At 45.1% G+C, this 27,256-nt stretch overlaps 2 protein-coding genes across 2 annotated transcripts; one reads left to right on the forward strand and one right to left on the reverse strand.

Moving 5' to 3' along the window:
- Window positions 1-1,634: 1,634 nt before the first annotated feature.
- Window positions 1,635-7,939, forward strand: KCTD20 (potassium channel tetramerization domain containing 20). Its single transcript, XM_010015569.1, has 7 exons — window positions 1,635-1,778; window positions 2,532-2,811; window positions 3,690-3,792; window positions 4,288-4,408; window positions 5,324-5,521; window positions 6,315-6,425; window positions 7,453-7,939. Exons 1-7 carry the CDS (start codon window positions 1,679-1,681, stop codon window positions 7,743-7,745), a joined length of 1,206 nt encoding a protein of 401 aa, XP_010013871.1. The 5' UTR covers window positions 1,635-1,678; the 3' UTR covers window positions 7,746-7,939.
- A 7,013-nt stretch (window positions 7,940-14,952) lies between these two features.
- Window positions 14,953-26,845, reverse strand: STK38 (serine/threonine kinase 38). Its single transcript, XM_010015570.1, has 13 exons — window positions 26,715-26,845; window positions 23,532-23,583; window positions 23,262-23,384; window positions 22,628-22,711; window positions 21,532-21,655; window positions 20,066-20,220; window positions 18,888-18,990; window positions 18,278-18,339; window positions 17,132-17,249; window positions 16,827-16,950; window positions 16,016-16,111; window positions 15,669-15,763; window positions 14,953-15,062 (listed from the first exon to the last, which is right to left on the reverse strand). The coding sequence occupies exons 1-13, from the start codon at window positions 26,843-26,845 to the stop codon at window positions 14,953-14,955; spliced, it is 1,377 nt and encodes a 458-aa protein (XP_010013872.1).
- Window positions 26,846-27,256: the final 411 nt, after the last annotated feature.

The following is a 27,256-nucleotide window of genomic DNA, read 5'->3' on the forward strand; positions in this document are numbered from 1 at the left end:
GTTCATGTGTGACCAAACACAAGGCAGTGTTCATGGTGTGTGGTGGGATTTTGGTAGGGCTGCTGAAGGGTCTCTCCAGGGTCCAGGCCAGAGCAGTGGGTCCAAGAAACCAGCCTGGAACGTGTCGGGAGAGGGAGTTTCTGATCCAACCTTGGGTATTTGGTGAGAGGAGAGGAGGATGGTGATGCCCTGCACGCTTGTTAAGTTTGCTGGAACTCAGATGACCCTCGTAGGCTCCTTGTGTTGCTGCTGCAGCCTTTGGAAAGATAAAAATACAGCAGCTTTTCACAGGGTTATGCTACTGCCAGAAATCCTCCTTCTAGTGAACCTCACATGATGTGTAAGCAGCACGTTTTGTAAGGATATACAGATAATTCTGGCAACTTCCTGATGGATTGATGGGACAAGAGGAAGGAATTGTTATTCCTTTCGAAAATTTCCAATTAAGACTGAAATGCTTACACTGAAATGGCAGTAACTGAGTGGAAACCCACCACTGAACTGCTCATTAAAACCTTCATCCTCAGCAGGTCCTGCCCAGAACACTCTCCAACTCTCATTTGGCATTTTGGTGGTTTATTAGTGCTGGATTTCATCTGGTTTGTATCCAGCCCTGTCACTGTTCTGCCATGGATGGCACCCGTGGGCTCTGGAGTCTTAATTCAGCCAAGCAAAGGACACAGGACAATTGTTCTGCAGGGGGGCAATTGGGAACATTCATTAATGAGGAAATTGGTGTTTTGTGTTTTGGAGAGTGAAAGGGAAACACATGGAGGCAAGAAAGGAGAGTGGTGTCTTGTCCAGGGCAATAGCAGGACAAAATCAATGCCAAGGGGAGACTGAAACAGCAAAAGAGACAGCAAAAGAGACTGTAGGGAGATAGAAAGGAGGGAAAAGTGGCCAAACAGCAAAACCAGAAGATGTCTCTGCATGTGCTGAAAGAACAGGTAGGATTTGAGTGGCACTGGTTCTAGTGTCGTGTGTGTTGGGTGACATGGCCCAGTGTGAAGTGTCCCTGCCCATGGCAGGGGGTTGGAACTGGATGATCTGAAGGTCCCTTCCAACACAAACCGTTCTGTGATTCTATGACTATATTGGGTTAAACACTGGGGTGAGCACTGTGTGACAAGAGGGTGATAAATCAAGAAGGAAAGACCAAAGAATGCAATGTCTGGGAGCAGGGAGCCTCCTTCAGGCCTCAGAGGGGTTAAGAGGCAATGCCTGAGCTGTTAGCTGGGAAAATGATGGGATTTGGGCTATAGCCATGTTATAGAGCACATTTTGCCAGTACTGGGAATCCAGAGAGATGTGGTGTGGAGGTCAGGCAATTGCCAAAGAGATATTTGCAGGATCACACGTGTCATCTGAAGACACCAGTGGTTTTAAACTTACTTTTTAATAAGCAAAGGTTTATAGATAAACAGACCCCTGGTTCCTTTAACACCTTTATTTCCCCCGTCTTAGGTAAGCATAAGGCCACAACCAGCTTCATAAGTCTTTCTGAAACCCAGTTAAGTGTCTGAAGAAACACCTTTTGAGCCTGAGAGCCTTTGCTTGTGGTTCCAGGTATAGGGATTCACTGCTTGGGAGTTTCTTCCAAAACCAACAGCCTGGTGTTTTCTCCCCTAGCTCTTCTCTTAGGAAACGCAGCCAACTCCTCACGTCGGGAAGGCCCAGCATGAATGTGAACTGTGCTGGTGGCACAGACTGGCCAAGAAACCTGGAGCCCAGCTGCTCTGTGGGAAACACAACTGTAGCAGTCCAGGAGTCAGAAGAAAGTAACGTGGTGTTAGGAGGTCACAGCCCAGTTGCAGCTCCCAGGACTGAGGGTAATGTCTTTACCTTAGACCTGAGAGGGTTTTAGGGTTGGTTTGGGGGGTTTTTTGAGGGGGTACTGTGTTTTGGGAAAAATCCAGTATCCCAAGGCAGTTTGCTGTGGGGAATATGTGTCCTGCCTTTGCCAGGTTGGTCTAAAGGACCAGTGGTCCACGGCAGAGTTTGGGATGTTGCTGTCTTGGCAGAAACATCACACAGGTATGCCCTGGCTGGCCAACTTGCAGTTGTCCCTGAGCACATTAACTGGAGGTAGCTGGACGTTCCCAATGAGCTGTGTGCCCACCATGGAGCAGCATCAACCACCTCTAGTGTGGTGTGTGCTTCTGCTCCTGCTTTGCTGTAAGAGTAGTTGTCTGTGCTGGGAAACTGTGTCTGTATTTCTGGCCTTGTGTAATTCCTGGGTCCTGCTCTTACACACTGAATCCATCTTGCTTTAACAAGGAGCATTAAGCATCGTGGTTTATCAGGAATTTTCTTATTCACAGTCCAGGTGCTGGCTCAGTTTGAAAATGGAGTGTGGTTTTATGTCATGTAACATTACCCTGACATCCAGTATGACTCTGTTTATGACATGCAACACCACATGTATTGACATCCCTGTATGACTCAGGTTTTGTACTACAGTGTTACAGTGACATGATGTTTTTCAGCATCCTCAGTATCTTACTCCTGCAATATTCATTTGTCTCTCCCAGGTTTAGATCCTGAATGCCGACACGCTCCCTGTCCAGTAAGTCCCCAGCTCAGTAGCATGTTGTCTGCTCCTGAAGACACTCACAACTGCCATTTCCAAGATGGAAATAAGAGACAGTCGGAATACTTTAACGCCCAGGAGCGCCATGGGTGCTGCACCTTGTCCTCAAGCAGCAGCTCACAGACAGTGGCTCCAGAGAAGGTGACACTCGTGGTAGACGGGACTCGCTTTGCAGTGAATCCACAGATTTTCACTGCTCACCCTGACACCATGCTGGGAAGGTGGGTGATTTCCACTGTTTTCAAGATACCTCAAGGGGGTCAAATGTTTGCTACAGTGGAACAAACCCCAAATGTCTGTTTGTCCTGTCTACACACAAGTGAGGCAAGGTTGACCTCATTCAGAACTTGGCTGTGAGGGTTTGCAGACATGCCCAGATGTAGAAAGAGTTGGTAGTTCTCGAGATGACTTTCTCCCTTCTTCCCACTTCCTTCAAACAATGAGTGCTTTTAGCTAGACCTGGTCTCCTTTTACCTCTGTCCAAGTGTTTGCCTTGTTTGTAAGCAGTACATCTGTTCCCAGCTGATAACCTCCCTTCCAGAATGGGGAAAATGATAATGCTCCATCCCCCTTCTGCTGTTATCTTTTGATACTCTCCCCAGAGAGAAGTTACTCAGCTCCATGTAGCATGGTGTAAAGGTTGGAGCCTTTTGACACAACAGGAAGCACTCATTTTCTATATTGCCAGTGCTTTCCCCCATCTCTGACCAAAGGAGATGGTTTCTCTTGGGTTACTGACCCTTGTGGAGGCTGTTGTGTAAAACAAGGGATGAAAAAGCATGTGGTGGGTATTTCATGTAGTGTCAGTGAAAGGGCTTTATTGCTGGTGTATTTTCTGACCCAGGGTTGAATGAGCTGTTCCTTTGAGCTTTGGCTTGTTCCATACAATACAGTAGCTGTAACAACAGAGTCCAGTTATAGGAGGGCTGAGCTGAGACAGTTCTTGTGCTTATTTACCATGTGAGAGATTTAAATGTAGGGTTTGTTACTGTATGTATGTGCCACTGCTGGGTTTGTTTAACCTCAATGCGCCTATAGATCTCTCGAATGAATGCATTTCAATATACTTATGCCCTGACATAGATTTGTATCTGTTCAGAATGTTTGGACCAGGAAGAGAATACAATTTCACCCGGCCAAATGAAAAGGGGGAATATGAAATTGCAGAAGGAATCAGCTCAGCTGTGTTCCGGACTGTGCTGGTAAGGACATGTTTGCAGATGGAAGAAAACAATCTGTTTGTGCCAAACTAAGCCATGTCCCAGGCAGCTGCACCCCCCCTGGGACACGTTCTGTTATTCCTGTTCTGCACTGTGATTTTGTTAAAACTCTTTGGTATGAGTCAACGTTTCAGATGTTGCCTTTTACCTTTCTTGTGTCACACTGTTCTAGTTCCTGAGCTGCATCCCAGCCTTGTGGTTGCATATAAATGCATGTTGCCTATGAGCTGTTATGAAACTCTATGCCATGGGAAAGGTTTTAGCTGGAGCTCACTGTTGATCAGACCCAAGGGGGTCTGCAGAGAAACAGAGATATGTAGATTCTCGGACAAGGAGGGTGGTTTTACTGATCACAGAGCTGTAAATAGCCTCTGTAACTCTCAAATGTTGGTTAACGAAACAAAGAAGTAATGGGAAGTTATCAGAGTCCAAGATATTCTTAATTTTTCACTCCCAAAACTGTGCTTTTATTTGCAGGATTATTACAAAACCGGGATCATTAACTGCCCCGATGGGATTTCCATCCCAGACCTTCGAGACACATGTGATTACCTCTGCATAAACTTTGATTTCAACACAATCAAATGTCAGGATTTAAGTAAGTATGGAAAGAAACCAGCTCTTAGGAGCTCCTCTGCATGAGTTTGAGCACTCTGATCCTGATTCAATGCAGTTCTTTACTGTGGGCTTTAGTTTAGCATGAAGGTGTGGACTCACTAAGAATCATCTATGCATTGCATTTAAACAGCTTCCTTTTTGTGCTGCATCAATCCCAAGGGATTGAATCCTGCAGCACACAGGCACCTTGCTCAAAAAAGCAAATTGAACTTGTAAAAATCATGGTCTCTTCTTGTAACAGAGGCTGAGAAGACGTTCTGTTACAGCCAGACAAAATGAAGGCTAAAAGCAGGGCTATGACTCCTGTCTAAAATGTACCAGAGAATCATGAATCATTTAAGCTAAAGGATGATGGGCAGAGCAGGAACCAAGGACACCAAAGCTGGAAAGCAGTGGAGAGTTCCTAGGCATGAAGGGATCTGACTGGGAGCAGCTTTTTGGTGGGAATGCAGGCAAAACACTTTTAACATAGGCTGTGAAAGGAACTGTACAGGAATGGGGTACATGGCATCATAGCCCTGGCTGTGAGGGGAATTTCCTACCCTATCCTCTGATCAGTTATCACAGAGAAGGCAGAAAATGTGCTTTAACGACAGGGGTTGTTGCTGGAAATTCAAGTTGAGTATTGTAATGAATTAATAATTCCACTGTATTGATTGGACCTTGGTGTTCTTTTAATGGTAGTGTAATGGTTTGACAGTGTAATCTGCATCCCACTGGAAACACGGTCTCATGCATCTGATTTTGCCAGTTCTGGAGCTGGAGACTGTTGATGCATCTGAACATATGTTAAGGAGTTTGTCGGAAGAAGAATGCAGGCTGTATCTGGAAAGTGTAGAGCTGGGACATACTTTCATGCTGTGTAGAACAGCTCATCATATGTCTGTCTCATTAGGTGCTCTGTTACACGAGCTCTCCAATGATGGTGCTCACAAGCAGTTTGACAGCTACCTGGAGGAGCTCATTCTGCCCATTATGGTGGATAGTGCAAGGAAAGGGGAACGTGAATGTCATATTGTGGTGCTGACGGACGAAGACACCGTGGACTGGGATGAAGATCATCCACCTCCAATGGGAGAGGAGTACTCACAAAGTAAGGGCTCGACACTGGGGCTCCTGGCTCCATGTTCAGCACACACTCAGGCATGTGGCTGTAAGGAAAGGGCCCATTGTCCAAACAGCAGTCTTCCTTCAGGAGGAGACACTGTTTTGTGTGTTCCTTCTGAACTGACTGCTGCCAGAGCCTGATCAGAGCTTTGGTCTGACCACCTGCATTCGTAATGACAGCACTCACTGCATCTTCCTTTTGTTTGCTGCTGCCCCTTCAGCTTTTTTCTGGCTCCTTAGTGCACACCCATCACCACCCGTTCTATCCAGCCTGCAGTGTACATCACTGCCTACCCATCAAGGAAGTGCAGCTATTCCCAGTGATGAGAACAGACACCCGGAGTTCTTGGAAACCAGACCTGGTTTTCAATACCTCACAGAATCCCAGACTGGTTTGGGTTGAAGGGACCTTAAAGCTCATCCTGTTCCAACCCCCTGCCCCGGGCAGGGACACCTTCCACTAGAGCAGGTTGCTCCAAGCCCCTGTGTCCAACCTGGCCTTGAACACTGCCAGGGATGGGGCAGCCACAGCTTCTCTGGGCACCCTGTGCCAGCGCCTCAGCACCCTCACAGGGAAGAATTCCTTCCTAATACCTAACCTAAATCTCCCCTCTTTCAGGTTAAAGCCATTCCCCTTGTCTTGTCCCTACATACCCTCGTAAAAAGCCCCTCTCCAGATTTCCTGTAGTCTCCCTTTAGGGACCTCCACATTATAGCATGTCAAAACCAGGGAGAGGGTCCCTCCTTGAAGATTGTAATCCCCTTTTTTATTCCTCCAGTCCTTTACAGCTCCAAGCTGTACAGATTCTTCAAGTACATCGAGAACCGCGATGTGGCAAAAGCTGTGTTAAAGGAGCGGGGCCTGAAGAACATTCGCATTGGCATTGAAGGTAAAGTGTTCCCTCAGGTGACTCCATAGTCAGTAAATCCTGGTTTCTTCTGGGCTCCAGACATTTCCTGCTTTGCTCTTGTGTTTTACTAGGTGTTTACTTTCATGGAATTAGTACAAACCGGGTATGTTCCTCCACCTCTGTCATGTTACACTGAAATTGGTCAGGAGGCTTAAAGGTTAGAGAAAAGTTAAAGATCTGTAGCATGGAGCAATAAGACTGTTCTGTTTAGGAGCGAGTAAACAGGAAACAGGAGTCCCAACACTTCTGCCTGCTGATCCAGGCATCCCCTTAGGGAGCTTAGAGAACATTGTGCTTTGTCCTGGGACACTGTCTTATTTTTAGAGTGGCTGTGTCTGCTTACAAAGTGGCCAGCACTGCGCAGCCATTGATCATACAGCTACACACAGTGCTGCACCCTCTTTTTAGAGAATCATTGAACCATTTAGGTTGGGAAAGACCTTTAAGAACATTGAATCCAACCGTTCCCCAGCACTGCCAAAGCAGCCACTTAACTATGTCACAGAATGCCATATCTGCACATACTCTAAATCCCTCCAGGGATGGTGACTCCAGCCCTGCCCTGGGCAGCCTGTTCCAGTGCCTGAGCACCCTCTGGGCAAGGAATTGTTCCTCAGCTCCAGCTAAACCTGCCCTGGGGCAGCTTGAGGCCGTTTCTTCTTGTCCCATCCCTTGTTCCTTGGGAGCAGAGACCAGCCCCCTCCTGGCTCCATCCTCCTGTCAGGCAGTTGCAGAGAGCGATCAGGTCCCCCCTGAGCCTTCTCTTCTCCACACTAAACCCCCCAGGTCCCTCAGGCTGGAGTGTCCAACCTTCCTGGACTCCTTTGCAGGGAAAAAAAGAACAGTTTTGCAAACCAATACTGGTAAATGTGGAATGTGAGTGTTCATCTCCGAAGTCCCCCTGACCCCATAGTCAGTCCTACCTGGCTGTTGTTCTGGGATCCTCTTGTCCCTTTGTGCATATTAGAGGTGTGTAATGCGACTGACTGGCTGCGTGTGTTTTCAGGGTATCCCACCTGCAAAGAGAAGGTGAAGAGGAGGCCTGGTGGCCGCTCAGAAGTCATCTACAACTACGTTCAACGGCCCTTCATCCAGATGTCATGGGAGAAGGAAGAGGGCAAAAGCCGTCACGTTGATTTCCAGTGTGTTCGGAGCAAATCCCTCACAAACCTTGTCACTGTGGGTGATGATGTTTCAGAGGACCAGGAGGTTATAATGCATCACCCCCCACAGGTAGATGAACTGGACAGGCTGAATGCACCATTCTCCCAAATGGCTGTGAATGATCTACCAGATTAGTAGTGGCTCAGGGTGATGGTGCTGCTGATGTGGGAATGTCTCGGCATAGTTCCATCCCTGGTGATGGAACACAGACTCTTGCAAGGTGCTTTCTCCTCGTTCCTGCTCTTATTACGTTGTCATACTTCAAGCATGTTAATAAGGAGCCACACTTCATGGTCTAATTGTGCAATCAAAAGCAACATCTCCTCAAACAAGAAAAAATGATGCTGTTTGTTTCTACTTCAAAGGCTTCCAGATTGGTGGGTGCTGAATATTTTCCCTGAACTTCTAAAAGAAGATTAGAAGTGTTTTGAAACATCTTGTTTGACATGAGAGAGGAAATTCTGGGCCTGTCAAGACAAAGCTTTCCTTTATCATTAGGCACTTAGCTTTCCTTTTGTGATACATCAGTTACAAAGGACCCAACATCAAAGCAGGACAGATGATGCTCTTTCATCAACCAGCAGAAATGTAGCACAGTTGGGACAGGAAAATCCTGAGTGTGGAGGAATGTGTTTACACTGCCACCTGGCTCTGCATCCAGTGCTGTATTGCTGTTCTGGGCAAGGACGGACTAGTTCAATAGGAAGCATATGCCTGTTGACAGGAATTGCCCAGATATACTTCTCCATAGGATGGAATCGTCGTTTTTAGGGATGTTGTCTCTTAAGTTCAGCAAAATGAGTAGATTATACTGAAGGAAAAAGCAAAAAAAGAAGAGACTGTAGCTGATATTTTACCAACAAAGTAAATCTGTTTAGTAGCCTAGTAGATGTAAGAAGCTTTCTAGAAGTGACTGCATGCTAAAGACTATCAGTTATCTCCTCCATCCCCCTGCTAAGACAAAAGTGGAGGAGCTCACAGTACAGACAGTTTACTACCTGAGTAAATTCCTTGGTCTCATCCACCTTAGTCAGTCAGTATTTCTGTAGACTCTCCCAGGAGCACTCTACTGCTGCAGCTTTAAAAGGCCAGCTACTGTCTTCCCAGTTTGGAACTGACTGGACCATTTTGCTGTCAGGCAGGTAAGAAACGGCAATAGTAAACCAGCCTTCAGCAGAGAAAAACACACGTACCTGGGAACAACACTCCTTTGCTGCTTTGATTATAGTAGCCTAGTCATGGTTAAGGCTTTGTTCATTTTGGATTTAGAGCCAACAAAGCTGTGATTGTAAGTAGAGACACACTACAGGCTGGTTTAGCTTAGTTACATCAAAGCCAACTGGTCCTGTTCCTGCAGTGTGGAGGTACCTGTAGGCTTCATTAAACCCCTGAGTAGCACACAGTGAGTTCAGAACCACCACAACCAAGCAGCACATCAACCATAACGGGCCTCTGGTTGTTCTGATGACTGTGTAGAGGTTTTACATACCCAAAGCAGAGTTAGACATGGTGCAAAGAAAAGCTGAAACCCAGTCAAAGGGAGGGAGAGAGCTCCCTTGCAAGGTTGTTAAGTTCAGGTCAGTTCTGCTCTTGCAGTTGGCTGCTGTTGAATCCTATACCACTTACACATTGAGTTACCTGGTCGTAGTTGGCAAAAGAGAGGTAGGTACCCTGCCCTTGGAAGGTTTAATCCTTTGTTGCCAGGGTTATATCATAAAGCAAATCTTGTATTATTCTCAATCTGTCTGCAAAGTGTATGGTAGACACAGCACTGAAGTTACTGTTTGCTGCTACGGATGTTTGGGTTTTCAGTGTAAGTACCATGACAATATCAAACACAGATTTTCCTAAAGGATTATGAGTTGTTTTAGTTACAAGGAACAAAATCTCTGCCAAGGCATCAACTTGCTGATATATTTAGCTCCCATTTGTATGGATGCAGGTTCCATTCTTTGCAGTGTTTCTGTTCTCAGCTTCTTTCCTAAGTGCAGCAAATAGATCTCTTCTTTTTCTAAGTGCCTATGGGAAGGTTTCCAGAAGTGCTCCAGGACCTCCTGAGGGTCCCAGTGGTTCAGATGCCCAGGTCTACCTGCTGACTTCTGCAAAATCCTCCGTGTGTGTCAGTGGATCAGGACAGAGAAGTGTCCTTCGGTATCAGCACAGAGGTGGTGGCAATCACTTCCCATTCTTGCTCTAGATGAATTTCTATTTTTGTAGTAGAGAAAGGAAGACATAACGGACCATCAACCCTCTAGCTAAGGGCCAGACCAAGCCTAATACCTGCCATTTCCACAAGTCAAATTTTCCACTGGTGAGGCTCTGCCCAGCAGTGATGGAGCTTGGCCCCAGGTCCTATGGATTCTGGTTTTTCTGTGTGTATTTATTTTTACAGCAGTGTAAGTTTGAAGTAAATGTCTGTTGGTATTGACCAGCTGACTCACAATTAGAGTTTACACATGTTCTGTTCTATGGACCTGAAAGGTGTGTGTTGGTGAGCTACAGGATTGTGTCAAGGCATCTGACTGCAATGGGACCTGACAGCCAAGTACCATATTCAGCCAGAACAAACCCCTCCAGTGTCCATCCCCGAGCCCAGCATCAGCAAACCTCTTGAAGGATTTGGTCAGTTTAGTAGGACAGTGATCACAGGGACTTAACTGCAACAGCCATTACCTGAGAGTTGGAGACTGTCAATGCCTTGTTGGAGCTTGTTGGTACTCTGGGTAATCAGCTGGACCTTCAGCATGGGATGGAGGTATCCAGCTTCCATCATTTCCAGTTTTTACCCCTCCAAAAGCCCACTGTAGTTTATTGGCTTTCCCAAGTAACTCAAGATGAATTCTATTTTTTTTAGTAGAGTGAATTCTATTTGAACACTAAATCAAACTGAAAAACAGGCATTTGCTTTTCTTCCTCCTCTTCATGGTCACCTACTTCAGGCACAACGTCAAGTTTTGTCTTACTCTAGACCTACTGCAGTGTTCCCTGTGGTGTGTGTGAACTACAGCTGTATGGTTTCTTTTCTGTATTAAAGTATAAATTATACCTGGCTTGTTTGGCTCTTCTAAAAGTCATTTTAAATGTGGAGCAGAAGAACAGGCAGGGGATCAGTTACTAGGTTTTGTTTCTTCCTTCATAAGCAAGTGGGGCTTGTGACCCCAAAGACATAGAAATGCACCAAGCAGGACCTTCTGCAGCACCCATACACAGGTGTTACTACTTGGATTTTACCAACTCATTGCAGTGGTGTTCTAAAAGCAGCACATAGTGCAGGTATGACCCAACACTACTGAACCCATCAACTATGCAGCATTTAAAACAGGCCACAGTGTTGCTTTTGGTGTGAAAGATGCTTTTACCTACTCCATCTGCAGAGGAAAACAGCTTTGGAGCAGGTCTGGCTTTTATTCCCATTTTCAGTGGTGGATGTGTTTGGAAGGTTTTCTTGATGAAGCTTGAGAAAGGCACTAAAAGATTTAATTTAGTGGAATTACCAAAATGATGGCAGGAACTTGTACTCACAAGTGGAGCTGTCACAAGTGTGAAGCAATGAACTAAGAACCACAGTGGATTTTGGCATATTACAGAGTGGTAGGAAAATAATGAAGGGTCAGAGCTTTGCTTCCAGTGCCTTTTAAAAATAGAAAGAGGAAAAGATGAAAATGAACTTGTCCTGAAGCTGGTAAAATGAAGTTATATTTACACACTGCCCGAGTAAGGCCAGGATTGTCCACCCTTGCCAGAAGGCCAGTTGTACTCTGCCAGGGAGGTTTAATTCTTCTGGACTTCAGGACCTTTAACAGGGTGCTCATTGCTGCTGTGCATCTACAGAAAATAGAGTCACAGAATCACAGACTGGGTTGGGTTGGAAGGGACCTTCAAGCTCATCCAGTTCCAACCCCCTGCCACGGGCAGGGACACCTTCCACTAGAGCAGGTTGCTCCAAGCTCCTGTGTCCAACCTGGCCTTGAACACTGCCAGGGATGGGGCAGCCACAGCTTCTCTGGGCACCCTGTGCCAGCGGCTCAGCACCCTCACAGGGAAGCGCCTCCTCCTATCTAACCTGAACTTCCCCTGTTTCAGTTTGAACCCATCACCCCTTGTCCTATCGCTACAGTCCCTGATGAAGGTCCCTCTCCAGCATCCTTGTAGCCCCCTTCAGACACTGGAAGCTGCTCTGAGGTCTCGACGCAGCTTCTCTTCTCCAGGCTGAACTTCCTCAGCCTGGCCTTAGCCCATGGGTTGCCCCACTGCATTCTCACACCCGAGCACTTGACTCTGAAATGAGTTTCAAGTCCGAAACAAGAACCTGAGAGATTCCTTTCCTAAGAGGATTTTATTTACACAACACAATGCAAAGATCATCCCATAAAAAGCAACACCCACTACACCTGCCCCATTGTACAGTGCAGTTTTGTAACAGCTTTTAAGTATTTACAGATGCTTGTTTCAACTTACAGGTTAAGGCAGAGTCAGTGCACAGTGGTAAGAAACACTTGGTGCAGTTTTGTGCTAGGCATGATACAGAGATGAACTGGCAGCATCACTCATGTTCAGATCCATTGGAAATTCAGATGGAATAACTCCTACAAGTCCAGCAACTGCTTGCAGCTTAAAAACAAAACAGAGCTAGAAGATACATACAACCTCAATACACGAGCCAGGAGCTAAGAAAAATGTTTGGCTAACATGGAACAGGCATAGTAAAATGTTCATCTGGAAATGAAATATGGATCCTGGAAAGAAGATGCTGTACTTTCTGTCCTGGTGATGGTGAACAGCTGTAGCAGGAAGCAGGCTCACAACACAACCATAATAAAACAGGAGTGAGGTTGACAGATGCTCCTTGTGCCTTTGGAAAACCTGACCTTTAACTCAAGAAGTAACAATCAGAGGATTCAGAACACACTTGCACTAAAAATGCACAGTCCGTATTACCATAAAGGGGTTTTTACAGCATGTTATCACAAGTTAGAGTTGTTTCACTTCTTCATCTTTGGTATTTATAAAGAAAAATGCCAGTCCCTTATAGTAAAGGGCTAATAATGCAGCTACTATCCCAAAAATCATTTATTCCTAATCCACAGCAGCTTGAAAGGACTTGGGAGGTTTTAATTATCATTATTTTAAGGCAGTAACTAAGCTGGTAGGATGCTTTAAAACTGGTTTGATATTAACACCTCATAGTTTTCCAATGGTTTATAAGGCAACATTTTCACATGGCTGGGAAAAAACTGCAGGATAAGGAGATGGAGCAATCTGAGAAGTTGGGATCAGTCCTTCATAAAAAGTAGAAAGGGAGCAGAAGATGCTATTACTGACTAGCTGATGAAAAGCCTGATCCTGTAAATCATAGCTCCAGTTAGCCCTTATTCATTGGAGTGAGCCCTGCGCACTGCAGTGATCCTGGGACTTCTGATTAAGGCTATTTTTGCATTTCAGCTTTGTAGGATCCAAGTGGTATCTAAACTGCTTATGGCAACTCCTAGGACATATACAAAAAGCACAAGGAGTGGTCAGGGGGAGGATGCTAACCAGTTATCACCCACTTTTAGCTATATACAGCACTCCAATCCCCCAATCAGTCCTTCACAATGGCACTGAATTCAAAAGACATCTAGGTAAAAACTCCCTAAAAAGCACCTAGTAAAACAAGTTTCACAACAAACTCATTTTCTTTCATTTCCTAATCTAGAATATTAGGATCAAATATAACTGAGAGCTTCCTTTGACTTTGAAACACTGCTCTGGCTTTGTTTCTAAACAACTTTGTCTGTGCTATGTAGTTAGTGTTCAGCACCAGTAAGTTTGCAAGAATCCAAGACAATTCAAATTGATAGATGCTTTTAGAAACCTCATTATATTTATATATGTACTTTTAGATCTAATTGCAAGTTAAAGACTGGAACCAGGCAGGCCTAAAGGTTAATGCCTCCTGCCCCTGGACCCATTAACCAAAGGCATTTTGCAGAGTTAACTACAAAATAGGTGCAAAGTGGAGCAAAAGGGATTAGCAAAAGCTCAGCTGAGGCAGAATCCTCCCTCCCAAACTGCAGGCATGTTCCAAGATGCCCAGGCAAGGAAAGGCACTTTCCAGCTCTCCTGGAGAGCAACCTGACCATAACTGAATGTACTTGTAGAAATGACACCAGGCAATAAGAAAAAGAGAGGAAAAGAGGGGAAAAGTGGGTTCCACTGCCCCAACTCTGAGCCCATGAGACACTGTCTCTTTGGAAGACTGCAGGGACGGATGGTTCAGCCACACAGCAAGAGGAGCTCCATAAGGAAAAGCCAGGGAGGCCTCCACCAGCAAGACTCATGGACGAATCTGATGTTGTTTGCTCCAAAACAGAGCAGAAAGGCCACAGAAGATGGTTTTGTCTTTAAACCGACGAAGATGCAGCAGATCTTAGAAGTGGCCAAAAGATGGCAGCAACAGGACCGGGAAGCCTCCTGACTAACCAGGCTGTGCACAAGATGCCCACCAAGGCTCAGGTTAAATGCATTTCCTTCCCTCTCTGCTCTAATTCCAGATCCACTTGTGTTACCAGCTGGAGTCTGCATTACCTGCAGCCTTTAGAGATCCATCCTTGCATACAGTAAATGAAAAGTGTTGGTGCTTGCTGAGGAACTGGCCCATTTCTCCTGACTGTCTAGGAAAGAAAAAGTGTTGCACAATTATTAATTTAGAACAAAAATATTAAATGGCTTGAGGGTCAAATCACTGTCTTAGTACCAAAAGTAAAGTGCACTGCAACTGGAGGCCACTGCACCAGAGTTGAGAAATGCCATTAGAGAGGCTTCCAAGTAGCACTATAAAAACCAGCACTACAAACTAAGGTTAAGGCAATACAAGTTGTGTCCTACTAGACAGTTTAGTGGAGAGTTTTCTGTCTCAGGCTTTCATTATTGCTTTGTTTCCTCTGTACTGAAGTCCTTTGCCACTGGGGAAGACAGCGCTGGCAGAATTGGCAGGTTGAGTTTGTCACTTAAAATGCAGGACTGGCAAAACAGTCCCTGTGAAGAGCTTTTGCATGTCCAAGTGAAGGGATGCTCTCTCGACAGACTGTACAACTGGCAAGGAGTTTAAAAAGACAACAAACTCTTCCTCCTGAAGCAGCAAAACGTGCTTGTAGCAGAGATGATACAAACATTCAATGATGTAGAAAAAATCCTTAGTAACAACCAGGGTGTGTAACAAAACGGGGTCCTGAAGTCTTCTCCAAGAGTTGATAGCCCTCAAGTTTTCATTAAAAAAAAGGAAGTAGTTCTTGTGTGGGTCTAAACCCAAAGTACAGGAGCAGAGTTCCATGGCTCAGAAGTTGTCCCAGGTAATGATTTATTACTTTCCTGCTTTCATGTAGGATGGTATCGCTCCTCGGGCTGTCAGACCTTCAAATCGCTTGTAGGTGTAGTTGATAAAAACCCAGTCCTTGTTCTTGTAGTCAGTCTCTGGATGGTTGCTGGTGGCCACTGGTAAGACACAGAAAAAGACAAAGTTACCCTCTGAAGACTGCAGAGTTTAGTTTCATACAGAACACTGGATGTAAAGTAGGGCAGAGTGCCTCTAAAAGAAGAAATAACCATAAGTCTGGGCATTCCATGTGCCAGTCCTCAACCCCAATCAGAAACTGCTGTGACATGTTCTTTAAACATACAGAGCAAACATGTGACTATGCTCTGACACGTAAATACAAAGATCCTTTAGAGATTTACACCAAAACCTCTCCTCTCCTGTCCCACCCTATCCCTACACTAAGCATTAGACAGACTAGCAAGAATTAGGCAGTCCCAAAGGACACCACAGGGTCCTGCTGAGACCTGCGCTCTGTTGCCTCTTAGAGATACCCTCAGATGCTCCTGCATCATTTACAAGCGTGCATCCCATCTCCCAAAACCCATATTGCAGCTTGCACACCCCTGCACCACGAGACCCCCAAGCTAACAAAGTGATCACAATAGAAGAAGCCAGTATCTAGTAAGATCTTTTCTCTGATTAACAGGAAATTATTCTGCTGGAGAAGAAGGATTCTTTACATGCAGAATCAAAGCATTTACCTGTTGGTTTAAGGATATCAGATTCTGGAAATTCATCAAAGTTTGAGGTATCATCAATGCTTTTAATTTCTATGGAAATCACAGCAGGTCTCTCTCTGCCAAGAAGAGCAGATTCAGCAATGAGATCTCAAAGGCAAAAGAAAACAGGATTCAGCCACTTCCCATTTCTTAACAGAATCAAAGACAGAAGGTACCTAAACCTTGACAAGCTTCAGACAGGGACCAAAATACACTCACCCACACCTGGATATGATAAATCCCAACCAAGCTGCTCCCTTCTGTTGAAGGGGACTGGCTTTAAGCAGCCCATAGAGCAGAGCAGCTTGCTTTGCTGCAAAGCATCTTACCTGATATGCTCCCAATCAACCCCTTCAAAGAATGGGTTACTCTTTATTTCCTCCACACCAGATGCACCAATTCTGTGCTCCCATTCACAGCAAAATCTGGGACGGAAGGAAGAATGACAATGAAGGAAGAATGAAAACGAAAGCATTCCATCCCAAAATGGAACAGCTTTCTGAGCTGGTACTACTATGGTTTCTTAACATACAAATGGAGAAGATTAAGAACTCCCACAGCAAAACCAACACACAAAGTTATGTTTAGGAATGTTGCGTCAAAGGCTACAATTAAGATGTGGTATTCTTTCCCAAAAGGATAATGTGCCCTTTCTATTTCAGGACCAGTGTAGAGCAGAACATATAAAGCCTAAAGAGCTAGACATTTATATTTCTGTCCTGAGAATAGAGAAGTGATTGAGTATATAAATGGAAAAGCAGGAGTCAGCATGCACTGGGATACATTTGTATGCTCCAGTGCTTACAATGGCAAAATCATTGCTAGTGTAAGCAGCTACCAGGAAGATTTAAGTTGCTTCCACAAGAAGCTCACAGACAAAATAAAGAGCAGAAACATCTGTATTTTGCCAGAATAGCAGCACTTACATGGGAGCTGCTTTTCAGCACAGTTTAGGCAGGGAACCACTAAATGACCTCTGGAAGACAAGTGTATTTGACGAGGGAGTTCAGCATTTGATGCATGTGTGTAACAGTATGTAGCATCAGGGGGTTTTCATGTGAAGCAAGCCATGAGAGGCATATAATACAGCTGACAAGACAAGAAAGTACTATGTTAACTGGCAAACCACATGGCTGGCACCTTAAAATAAGATCCTTGGCTTTATCAGATATTGGAACTTCTGGAGGAAATGTCAGAGTCTCTTTCCAATTCATGACTTTCTTATATGTTTCTTGAGGAGTCTCAGAACAGAATGGCGGATAACCTGGAAAGAAAGAAAAATCCAACCTTGACCAAAGCAAAACCAGCTCCTGTTGTTACTGAAGTCAGAACACATCTCACAAACCACCTAAGAGTGGATGCTTTGAGCTGCTGAGCCCAAGCACACAGATACAGCCGATGCCCTACACAATTCCTGCTTAAGACCTGTGCAGTGCCTCTCTTACCAATCAGCATCTCGTACATGATGACCCCAAGCGACCACCAGTCACAAAGCTTGTTGTAGCCAGTCTGCATGAAAACTTCAGGAGCAATGTAATCTGGAGTTCCCACAGTAGAGAAAGCCTGGAACAAATACAGTCAGTCAGGCATCGTCAGAGAAAACTGCCTGATATGGATGTGGGAACTTAAGCAACAGTGGCTGTTTTGAGGAAGACACCAGATTGCCTCCAAAATTCTTTAGAAAAGTCATTTAAAGCATTTATTTCAAGATATGTAAAGACAGAAATCAACATGTTCATGTGAAGGAGTCTTAAAATACCATCGGGGAAGGGTACCATTGTTAATATACATCTTGGAATGGGTCATCATTGTAGCACCTCTGCTCTGGAGCCAGGCTGAGAGAGCTGGGCTGGGTCAGCCTGGAAAAGAGAAGCCTCCTTAAGGGGAGACCTTAGAGCAGCTCCAGTGCCTAAAGGGGCTCCAGGAAACCTGGAGAGGGGCTTTGGACAACGGCCTGGAGGGACAGGACAAGGGGAATGGCTTGAACCTGCCAGAGGGGAAACTGAGATGAGCTCTGGGGCAGAAGCTCTTCCCTGTGAGGGTGCTGAGGCGCTGGCACAGGGTGCCCAGAGAAGCTGTGGCTGCCCCATCCCTGGCAGTGTTCAAGGCCAGGCTGGACACAGGGGCTTGGAGTAACCTGCTCTAGTGGAAGGTGTCCCTGCCCGGGGCAGGGGTTGGAGCTGGAGGAGCTTTAAGGTCACTTCCAACACAGATCAGGCTGGGATTCTATGATTCTAAGAACTGTTTTAGCTGGGAGGCATCATCTATCAGTGTAAATAATGATGACAGTGTTACACAACATGGTTTAATGTGAGGTGTCCCTGCCCATGGCGGGGGGTTGGAACTAGATGATCTCAAGGTCCTTTACAACCCTAACTACTCTGTGATTTTATCTCAGGCACATATGTCACCAGCTGTTCAGCAGATGGATAAAGGACAAGCTAGAGTCATTCCTCTTTTTAAAGGAGAAAACATGAATCTTTATTTCAGCATTGGTCAGAGCTCTGGATTAATGCCTGTCATTGAAATATAGGCTATTTGAATGCAACAGCTCAGCAGAGAACACTCCCAAGCAGGTGAAATGTACTTACCAACTGCCGTCTATTTCTCTTCCAAGTCTCTGCTTTCCTTTTGGAATTCATGTTCTGGAAAGCTAAAGGAGATCAGAATGTATGTGATTGAATCCTACTGGTCACCCACTACACACTTTTACCACCAAACCATTACACTAAAGATCTTTACAACAAAAAAAGGCAGCCAGGGCCTTACCCAGGTCAATACCCTAAACCTACCAGCAAGTTCCAAACCTGTGTAATAGTAAAATTTTATCAAGCTTTTCATTAACAGCCCATGATCAAAGTTATTCCTCTTGAGAAAATTACTGACTATTCAAAGAGACTTTGTGCTCACTTATTCATTGAAATATCACTTGAAATACAGCTACCATCTACCAAGCCACACAGTTTTTTCACTCAAGGTTTATCACACATATGAAGAAGGGCTACAGCAGAGTCTATTTCAAAGACAACCTTCTGGACATGAAGATGGTTTTGTTTTAAAGGAACTGAAATTTCTATCAGAAAATCAAAATTACACCTCAAGATGCAACCCTGGTCATTAGACCCCTCACTGCACCCTTAGATGCAGATGGTGAGATGAGCTGTCAGTACACAGAATGCCTTCTGAAGCCAGAACACTTACTGAAGTCACTGGGAAGACTGTGGTTCAAGTTTCTGTAGAACTCTGTTCTGTGGGCTTTCTTTAGGCCAGTACATAGACCAAAATCTGAGAGTTTCACGTGGCCCTAAAACCAAAAAACACACCAAAAAAAGAAAACACAAAAATAATGAGACACAAGCACATAATATAAATACATATAAATAAACTTTTCTTCTTCTTCCCCTCCATTTATTTTGTATAATAAATAGATGCACTCTTTTGCATTGCTGGTTTTAGCCTAGGACTGGATGTGTACATAGAGCACAGTAGCTATTTACTTCAAGAAACCTCTGCTCCTGCAAGCTCTTGACCCCTTCAAAGTGACAGCAAGTATCTCCAGAAGCAGGCAAGTCCCTGGGTTGTGCATTGACCCCAGTAGATTAACACCTTAAACTCAGTGATTGGATCTTAGTGCAAAACACACGACCACACCAAAGAGGAGCAATTTTTAGATGCAGACCTAAAATATAGATCCTTTTCAAAACCCTACCTTTACCTACATCTAGATGTAGACATATGGAATTACATCAGTAATTCCAACAGTGCATTACTTGGCTAGTGGTAAAGTATTTACTGTTGGCGACCTTCTTCCAAGCAAGCTAAATGTAAAGCAAACTTGTAGTGAGCAAGAGGAGGATACTGAAATGACTACGCTTTCTGCACACTGCCTGCAAATGCCATCTGGAGGCACTCAGGTAACCTGGCCAGCCTCAGAAATACACCCTGATCTGAGGGAGATAATATCTCTGTTCTCAGCCATGCTGATAGAACAGCTACGTCCTTCACACTTGATACGATCATCCACCCAAGAGTTGGCAAGTGTGAGCATAACAGATGTGAGACCAAAAGGAAACATCTTTGACTCAAAGGGGAGAACTGAAACTGTGTGCTTTATATTGTAGCTGAAATAACCAAAAATAGCTCCAACAACTGTAAGAAGAGAGCTAAAAATCAAGGTGTAAATACAGCTAGAGGTGGAGGAGAGGTCTACCTTGGCTTGGTTTGTCTTTTTCCCCCCAGCAGATATGCCTTCAAAAGCTGGAAGGAACAGGGCTCAGAAAGAAGCACCATCTTCTTTCACAATTGTTAACACCAGTTCAGGTCAATATCCAAAATGACAAAACCTATACACTACCATCCTGCCCATGGTTAGTACATACCTTGCTATCCAGAAGAAGGTTGTCTGGCTTTATGTCCCGATGGATAAAACCCAGCTGATGAATAGAATCAATGGCCAGCACAGTCTCAGCTATATAGAACTGGGTCTCTTCTTCTGTTAGAGTGTCTTTTTTCATCAACAGCGTCATCATGTCACCTAGAAGCCACCCCACAAACAGGAAAAGTGAACACAGAAACTCCACTCTTACTAATACTGAAGACATCTACAGAGAAAAGAACTAAGGTATTTAAAACCTTAGAAAATCCAAACTGGTTTCATACAAAATAATAGAGTTCCCCGGCACCTCTGTGACAAACTTTGGTGTTCTCCCATTTCCAGGCTGGAAAAGACCTTTAAGTTCATCCAGTCCAACCCTTCTCCAGCACTGCCAAGGCCACCACTAACCCCTGGCACTGAGGCCTCGGCTACACGGGCTGTGAACACTTGCAGGGACGGTGACTCCAGCCCTGCCCTGGGCAGCCTGTTCCAATGCCTGAGCACCCTCTGGGCAAGGAATTGTTCCTCAGCTCCAGCTAAACCTGCCCTGGGGCAGCTTGAGGCCGTTTCCTCTTGTCCCATCCCTTGTTCCTTGGGAGCAGAGACCAGCCCCCTCCTGGCTCCATCCTCCTGTCAGGCAGTTGCAGAGAGCGATCAGGTCCCCCCTGAGCCTTCTCTTCTCCACACTAAACCCCCCAGGTCCCTCAGCCCTTCCCCATCACACTTGTGCTCCAGGCCCTGCACCAGCTCTGGTGCCCTTCTCTGGCCCCGCTCCAGCACCTCAATGTCTCTCTTGTATCACTATATGTGGAAAGGCTTCTATCGTAGCTGCCTTAAACTTACCAACTCAGCCAAATAGCATAAAGATGAAACAGCAGTACAGAAGCATCCCTGAAACAAGAGTCAGCTTTAGGCTGCTCTCCTCATTACACACCTGAATCACAGATTAAAATAGATGCTTTCAGCTACAGAGCTGTTACAGAAAACAGATTGCATCTGTGCAGCTCAGAAAGCATTCCTGTGCTTTCATTAGTCTCCTATTAGAGGCTTTCCGTATAAGTAACTTCTTGAGTTACAGTAGCATTGACAATGAACGACAAACATCATCATCATCCTCTGAAAAAGGACCATAAAAGCTATTTCTGCTGCAAGGCAGCTAAAAGCAAAAGGTTGGAAAATCAAAACCTGGTTGTGTCATGGTTCTATCCATAGCGAGCGTGCAGGAAGGTTAAGAACTCACAGAGTATTAAGGCCAATTTCAGTGATCTCCAGCTAGAAGACACAAGCCTGAGCCAAAGACCTCAGGCCCCCAACTCCTAAAAGCAGAAAGCTTTACAATGACTTGTTTCCTCACAAAGTAACACCCCTGCATGGTAACCACATATGCTCTAGTCCCAGACTACATTTGTTATTAACAGATTAGAAACCCCCAAATGAAAGGAAAGCAGCTTGTGGCTTCCAGGCAGTTACCTCCAGGCAGGAACTCCATGATAAGGTAGAGGTTTAGCTTGTCCTGGAAACTATAGAACATTTTCACAACCCACAGACTGTCAGCCTCCACCAGAATGTCCCGCTCTGCACGAATATGGCCAACCTGGAGATACACATATGGGTTTGATTAATCACAAACCTTTGTTTTATTACATATTAGTCTATGAAATAAATCATATAATAGTTTGGAAGTGACCTTAAAGCTCCTCCAGCTCCAACCCCTGCCACGGGCAGGGACACCTTCCACTAGAGCAGGTTACTCCAAGCCCCTGTGTCCAGCCTGGCCTTGAACACTGCCAGGGATGGGGCAGCCACAGCTCCTCTGGGCACCCTGTGCCAGCGCCTCAGCACCCTCACAGGGAACAGCTTCTGCCCAAGAGCTCATCTCAATCTCCCCTCTGGCAGGTTAAAGCCATTCCCCTTGTCCTGTCCCTCCATCCCTTGTCCAAAGCCCCTCTCCAGGTTTCCTGGAGCCCCTTTAGGCACTGGAACTGTTCTAAGGTCTCCCCTTAAGGAGCCTTCTCTGCCCAGAAGTACTAGCAGAGGAAAGCCTTAAAAATACTAACAGTGCTACATTATGTCACTCCGAGTTAGAATTCCAGCAACCATATCACTTTGATGTTTCTATCCAATTCCATAAATCATAAATGCAGTAACACACCCATCTTGGAGTCTATACTGAATCATTTGCATGTGTGTATGTGTAACACATTGTCATAAAACGAGGAGGAGGAACATGTATCAGACACATAGAACTGTCCATCTCTTTCACTGGAGAAAGACAAACCTAGTCCTTTGTCTTTCCTTGGGTTTCAAGCAGAAAGTGTGCTCAGCCCCACTTCACTTCAGACTGAAGAACCTCTTGGAAAAGAGGTCACAACTGCAATTTCCATTACAACTAAGCAAGGCATTAGACATCACTGCTCCATAAGAAAGGGGAAAAAACCCACAATACCATCTTTTAGCTAATAAACCTAAACCACAGATGCCTGTTACCTCTCTCCACACATCACAGTGACCTCCCAAAGTCATGCGAAACACGATGGCAGCGCTGCTGCTCAAGGTGGCCACTCACCTGCTCTTTCTCAAGCATATCAGCTTTCCGTAGTATCTTCATTGCATAAACGTGCCCCGTGTCCTTCTTCTGGACAAGCCGCACCTGGAAACATGCAAGAGGTTGAATCAGACACAGCATTGTCACCAGAGCTCTGGACAAATTTGGGTATCAAGCCCTTGGCTTTCAGTTAATGAAATCATATCAGGTAACAGCCAAAATCCATTAACACACTGCACAGTAATGGCAAACAAGTGTAAGAGATGAAATCTCTTTAACAGAGATGACACATTGAGCAATTGGACACCTACAGCAGATGGTCCAAAGCCTCTTTCACTGAAGAAGGCCACCAGAAGATGCTACTGCAGGTGGTTCTCCAGCCCTCCCCATCTCCAAGGCCAGCCCAGGAGGCCACAGTGTAGGTAAATTGCCAAGCCTGTATTTCGCTTACCTACCAAGTCCTTCTTAACAGCATTCAAGTTCCTTTAAAGCACATACTGGTTTTAAAACAGCATTTATCAAGCATAAAGACAGATGCACATGACTGCTAAGCTAAAAATCAATCTGTGGTTGTTACATTTATCTTCCATTTGCAAGTCTTTAACAAATACCAGTGTCATTCAGAAATAAGGTTAGTCATCTTTTCTGGACTCACCTCTCCAAATGCTCCTCTGCCTATGACTTTTAAAGACTCAAAGTCTTCCAAGCCAAGCCTTGTCCTCTTTAAGCGAAGAAACTCTGTTTCCTTTTGTGCATGTGCTGATCTCCTGATTCTTTTCTGGAGTTTAGGAAAAGAACAAACCACAGTGAGAACTCTGCAGGTGGGCTCCATAGAGGTGACAGAGATCCCAAGATCCCAGATCTCCAGTTATGAAAGAAAATCACTTGTATTTAACCATTAAGATAGTTTTCCCATATTCATTACCTCTTCATCTTTTAAGCCTTCTTCTTCCATCATTTGTTCTAGCTTCTTTTGTCTAGAGACAAGTTAGAAAGACATTGTTGTTTCTTGCATCACATTCACATATCCAACACGTCTGGTCTATGCTTGCTGGGAAAGCAAATGCCAGCAAGTACCAAGTGTAAAAGATATATAAGGGAGACTTAAACATGAGATTAATCTTGAAGAATCTTTACCATCCCAGCCTTGTCCTCTCTAATTTTGACAATCTAAACCCACCTCAAGTTTCACAGTTTATTCAAGTATGTATTTTCATTGTATACGAACGTAGATCAAGATCTGGGTTCAATTCCTGTCTCTCTTTGACAGCTGGGCAAGTCACTTAAGGCCAGAGCCATAATAAATCTTTAAACACCAAAAAGTCTCACTTATTCCAGGGAGAATTGGCTATTTAAACACATACGCGGGTCTGCAATTTCTCTGCATCTCAAACTCATCAGATGCAAAATGAGACGTTAGTTTGTATTTCGTAAGAGAAAAGCAGGACATTTGGGAAGAGTGAACATGTCTGTGCACATTGTGCCCCTTAAAGAATCAGGAATATTTACAGCCTTAATACAAAGTGATTATTTGGCAGAAAAGAAGAAAAGGAAGCAAGCCTTCAGAGAGAGGAATGGATTCAGGGGACATTTGTAACCATCACCCCCTGGGAACTTCTTCCCAACAGCAATCATATTAATAACTGGCTGAACTGGGACTGCTGTTTGGTTTCTTTTCCCTCTCCATGTGTGTTTTATTGGTATAACATTACAAATGTACTCAAAAATTCCTTCTCTTTATGCAAGTCATTCTTTGCAAGAAGATCCTCTTCCTGTCTCCTGTGCCACCACGCAGCTGCTGCAATGTGATAATATTTGGGGTTATCACATCCACAATCAGGCCCATTTAAATGGCTCTGGTCTTCTTTAAGCACCCAGAGAGCTCAGTCATTCCACACTCAAAACAGCAACTCCAGAAGCAAAAGACAACTGAACTAAAGCAGAATTAAATAGCTCAGTGTGACTGACTGATGCTGAAATGCCCCCAAATATCCTTAAAAGGTCCTATCTGCACTTCAGCATGGATTTTGTCAGCACCACTTCAAACTCCCACTAAACATCCACAGACACAACTATTGCTAAAAACTCCCAAGTAACTTAAAGTCACAGAATCATAATATGGTTTGGGTTGGAAAGGACCTTAAATCATCTAGTTCCAACCCCCTGCCATGGGCAAGGACACCACACACTACACCACATCACCCAAGACTGCGAGCAGTCTGGTCTTGAACACTGCCGGGAATGGAGCATTCACAAACTCTTTGGGCAACCTGTGCCAGCGCCTCAGCACCCCCACAGTAAAGAACTTCTGCCTAACAGCTAACCTGAACTTCCCCTGTTTCAGTTTAAACCCATCACCCCTTGTCCTCTCACTATAGTCCCTAATGAGGAGTCCCTCTCCAGCATCTTTGTAGCCCCCTTCAGACACTGGAAGCTGCTCTGAGGTCTCCACACAGCTTCTCTTCTCCAGGCTGAACAGCCCCAACTTTCTCAGCCTGTCCTCCAGTATGTTTGTTCAAAGTCTTGATCCTAAACAGAGAATACCCTGATGGTGAGTTTTTGGGAGTTGACAATAGAGCTCATAATAAAAAGCAGGAAAGAGCTTTGCAAAAAGAAAGAAAGGAATTAAATCAGTGATGTTTGCTGTTTGGATTAGACCTCAATCTCTCCTTACTAATTCAAAGTTTTGAAGAAAATATCTATGCAAGTTAGTATTTATTGCTAAATTGCTTCCTCATCTCTGCCGTTATTGTAGTTTGCAGGCATTCCTCTTGGATCTAGCCAGGCCTTTGGCAGCAAGTCAGCAAGTGAATGAACACTAAACCTTCTTCAAAATTCTGATTACAGACTACACAGCAAGTATCGGAAGTCCCAGTGCTACAACTGGAGGGTATTCAGCAAATTAGAGGGTTCCAGCCAAAGGAAAGTAGAAGTAACGCTTCTCAGTTAAATCACGTGCTATACTTGACTGATATATTTAAAGACATCACAGACTGGTTTGGGTTAAAGGGAGCTTAAAGCTCCTCCACTTCCAACCCCCTGCCACAGGCAGGGGCACCTTCCACTAGAGCAGGTTGCTCCAAGCCCCTGTGTCCAACCTGGCCTTGAACACTGCCAGGGATGGGGCAGCCACAGCTTCTCTGGGCACCCTGTGCCAGCGCCTCAGCACCCTCCCAGGGAAGAGCTTCTGCCTCAGAGCTCATCTCAATCTCCCCTCTGGCAGGTTAAAGCCATTCCCCTTGGCCTGTCCCTCCATCCCTTGTCCAAAGCCCCTCTCCAGGTTTCCTGGAGCCCCTTTAGGCACTGGAGCTGCTCTAAGGTGTCCCCTTCAGGAGCCTTCTCTTCTCCAGCCGCCCCAGCCCAGCTCTCTCAGCCTGGCTCCAGAGCAGAGCTGCTCCAGCCCTCGCAGCAGCTCCGGGGCCTCCTCTGGCCTCGCTCCAGCAGCTCCACGTCCCTCTTGTGCAGTTGCCCCAGAGCTGGATCAGGGCTGCAGGGGGGGTTCTCCCCAGAGCACAGCAGAGGGGCAGGATCCCCTCCCTCAACCTGCTGCTCACATTCTGGGGCCATACATTCAGTCAAGTCACAGACACATCAGCATTTAGTCCTTACAGCAATCCCTCTGTAAAAGATTAACTTCCTAGATCGGCCACCTTGATGACACATTATAATCCAGACTGAATGTGATGCTCTAGATTGAGCTTTAAATGCTACAACTAGGGACATAAAATGGGAAGAGGCAGCAGAACAGGGGCAAGATAAACACTTGTGAACACTGGCTTTACTTCAGAGTTGTACTTGAATGATCCCAAGCACATCCTAAAGTTAGTTTCTACTTAGTCATATCATCCAAAATATGGGTTTCTAAATTGCTAAGTGCCACATCGCTTTTGCACGTGCATGTTTCAGGAGAAATTCAAACAGCTCCAGCCTAAATTCCCATGGGACACAGAGACCCAGCAGCACCAGATACTCACACCAATCCCATCCAGGTGCCCAGGCACACGCTCAGCAAAAAAAAAAAACCCTATTTTTGCTTTGACTCCAGAAATCTAAATGCAGTTGATGTGTATTTTTGGCTCTGAACCAGTTTGGAAAGGAAGATTTTTACCTCATCTCTCGCTCTTCGTGCTGCGCAATGAGGTTGCTGTAGAAGTTTTCCAACGTCACCTTTGTCATTGTAACTCGCTCCTTGGTGTGGTTACTCATGGAGGAGCACGGTGTGGAGCCCGTCATTGCCATGGCTGTTACGAAAGGAAAAGGGAGGAAACATTTAACGTTAGAAATAACAACCTTCCAAGAAGAGCTGCAATCGATGAAGTGATGCTGAATCATAGAGCTGAGGTTCTACCAAGGCCAACAGCTGCCCGAGGTACGACAAAGCTGGGGAAGGGCTTACAAAACACAAGTCAAACTTCCTGTTTTGAACATTTTTGATCTGAAAATAAGAGGGAAGGAAACTTAAGAAACACGATGCCTCAAAAACCACAATTTCAGGCAGTGCTGCAAGTGTTTGTTTCTCCCAATACATTCTATATTTAATAAATGTTTGAAATCCAGAAACATCACTCTGAAGCATCTCATCCAGAAGTTTCTCTCTCTAGAACTCTGGCAGAAACAACCCCAGCAGTTCCCTGGTGTCCCTTCTGCTGG

This window comes from Nestor notabilis, unplaced genomic scaffold, assembly GCF_000696875.1.
Source record: "Nestor notabilis isolate BGI_N333 unplaced genomic scaffold, ASM69687v1 scaffold16085, whole genome shotgun sequence".
NCBI lineage: Eukaryota > Metazoa > Chordata > Aves > Psittaciformes > Psittacidae > Nestor > Nestor notabilis.

What these genes read in the sequence shown, in the direction of transcription:
- KCTD20 (XM_010015569.1), top strand. Translation starts at nt 1,679, where the DNA reads ATGAATGTGAACTGTGCTGGTGGCACAGACTGGCCAAGAAACCTGGAG. An exon ending in CTGTGTTCCGGACTGTGCTG is followed by an intron (nt 3,793 to 4,287) that starts GTAAGGACATGT and finishes TTTTATTTGCAG; the next exon opens with GATTATTACAAAACCGGGAT. An exon ending in CATTCGCATTGGCATTGAAG is followed by an intron (nt 6,426 to 7,452) that starts GTAAAGTGTTCC and finishes GTGTGTTTTCAG; the next exon opens with GGTATCCCACCTGCAAAGAG.
- STK38 (XM_010015570.1), bottom strand. Translation starts at nt 26,845, where the DNA reads ATGGCAATGACGGGCTCCACACCGTGCTCCTCCATGAGTAACCACACC. An exon ending in ATATGCTTGAGAAAGAGCAG is followed by an intron (nt 21,656 to 22,627) that starts GTGAGTGGCCAC and finishes GTGTATCTCCAG; the next exon opens with GTTGGCCATATTCGTGCAGA. An exon ending in ACCTTCTTCTGGATAGCAAG is followed by an intron (nt 18,991 to 20,065) that starts GTATGTACTAAC and finishes TTTTGGTTTTAG; the next exon opens with GGCCACGTGAAACTCTCAGA.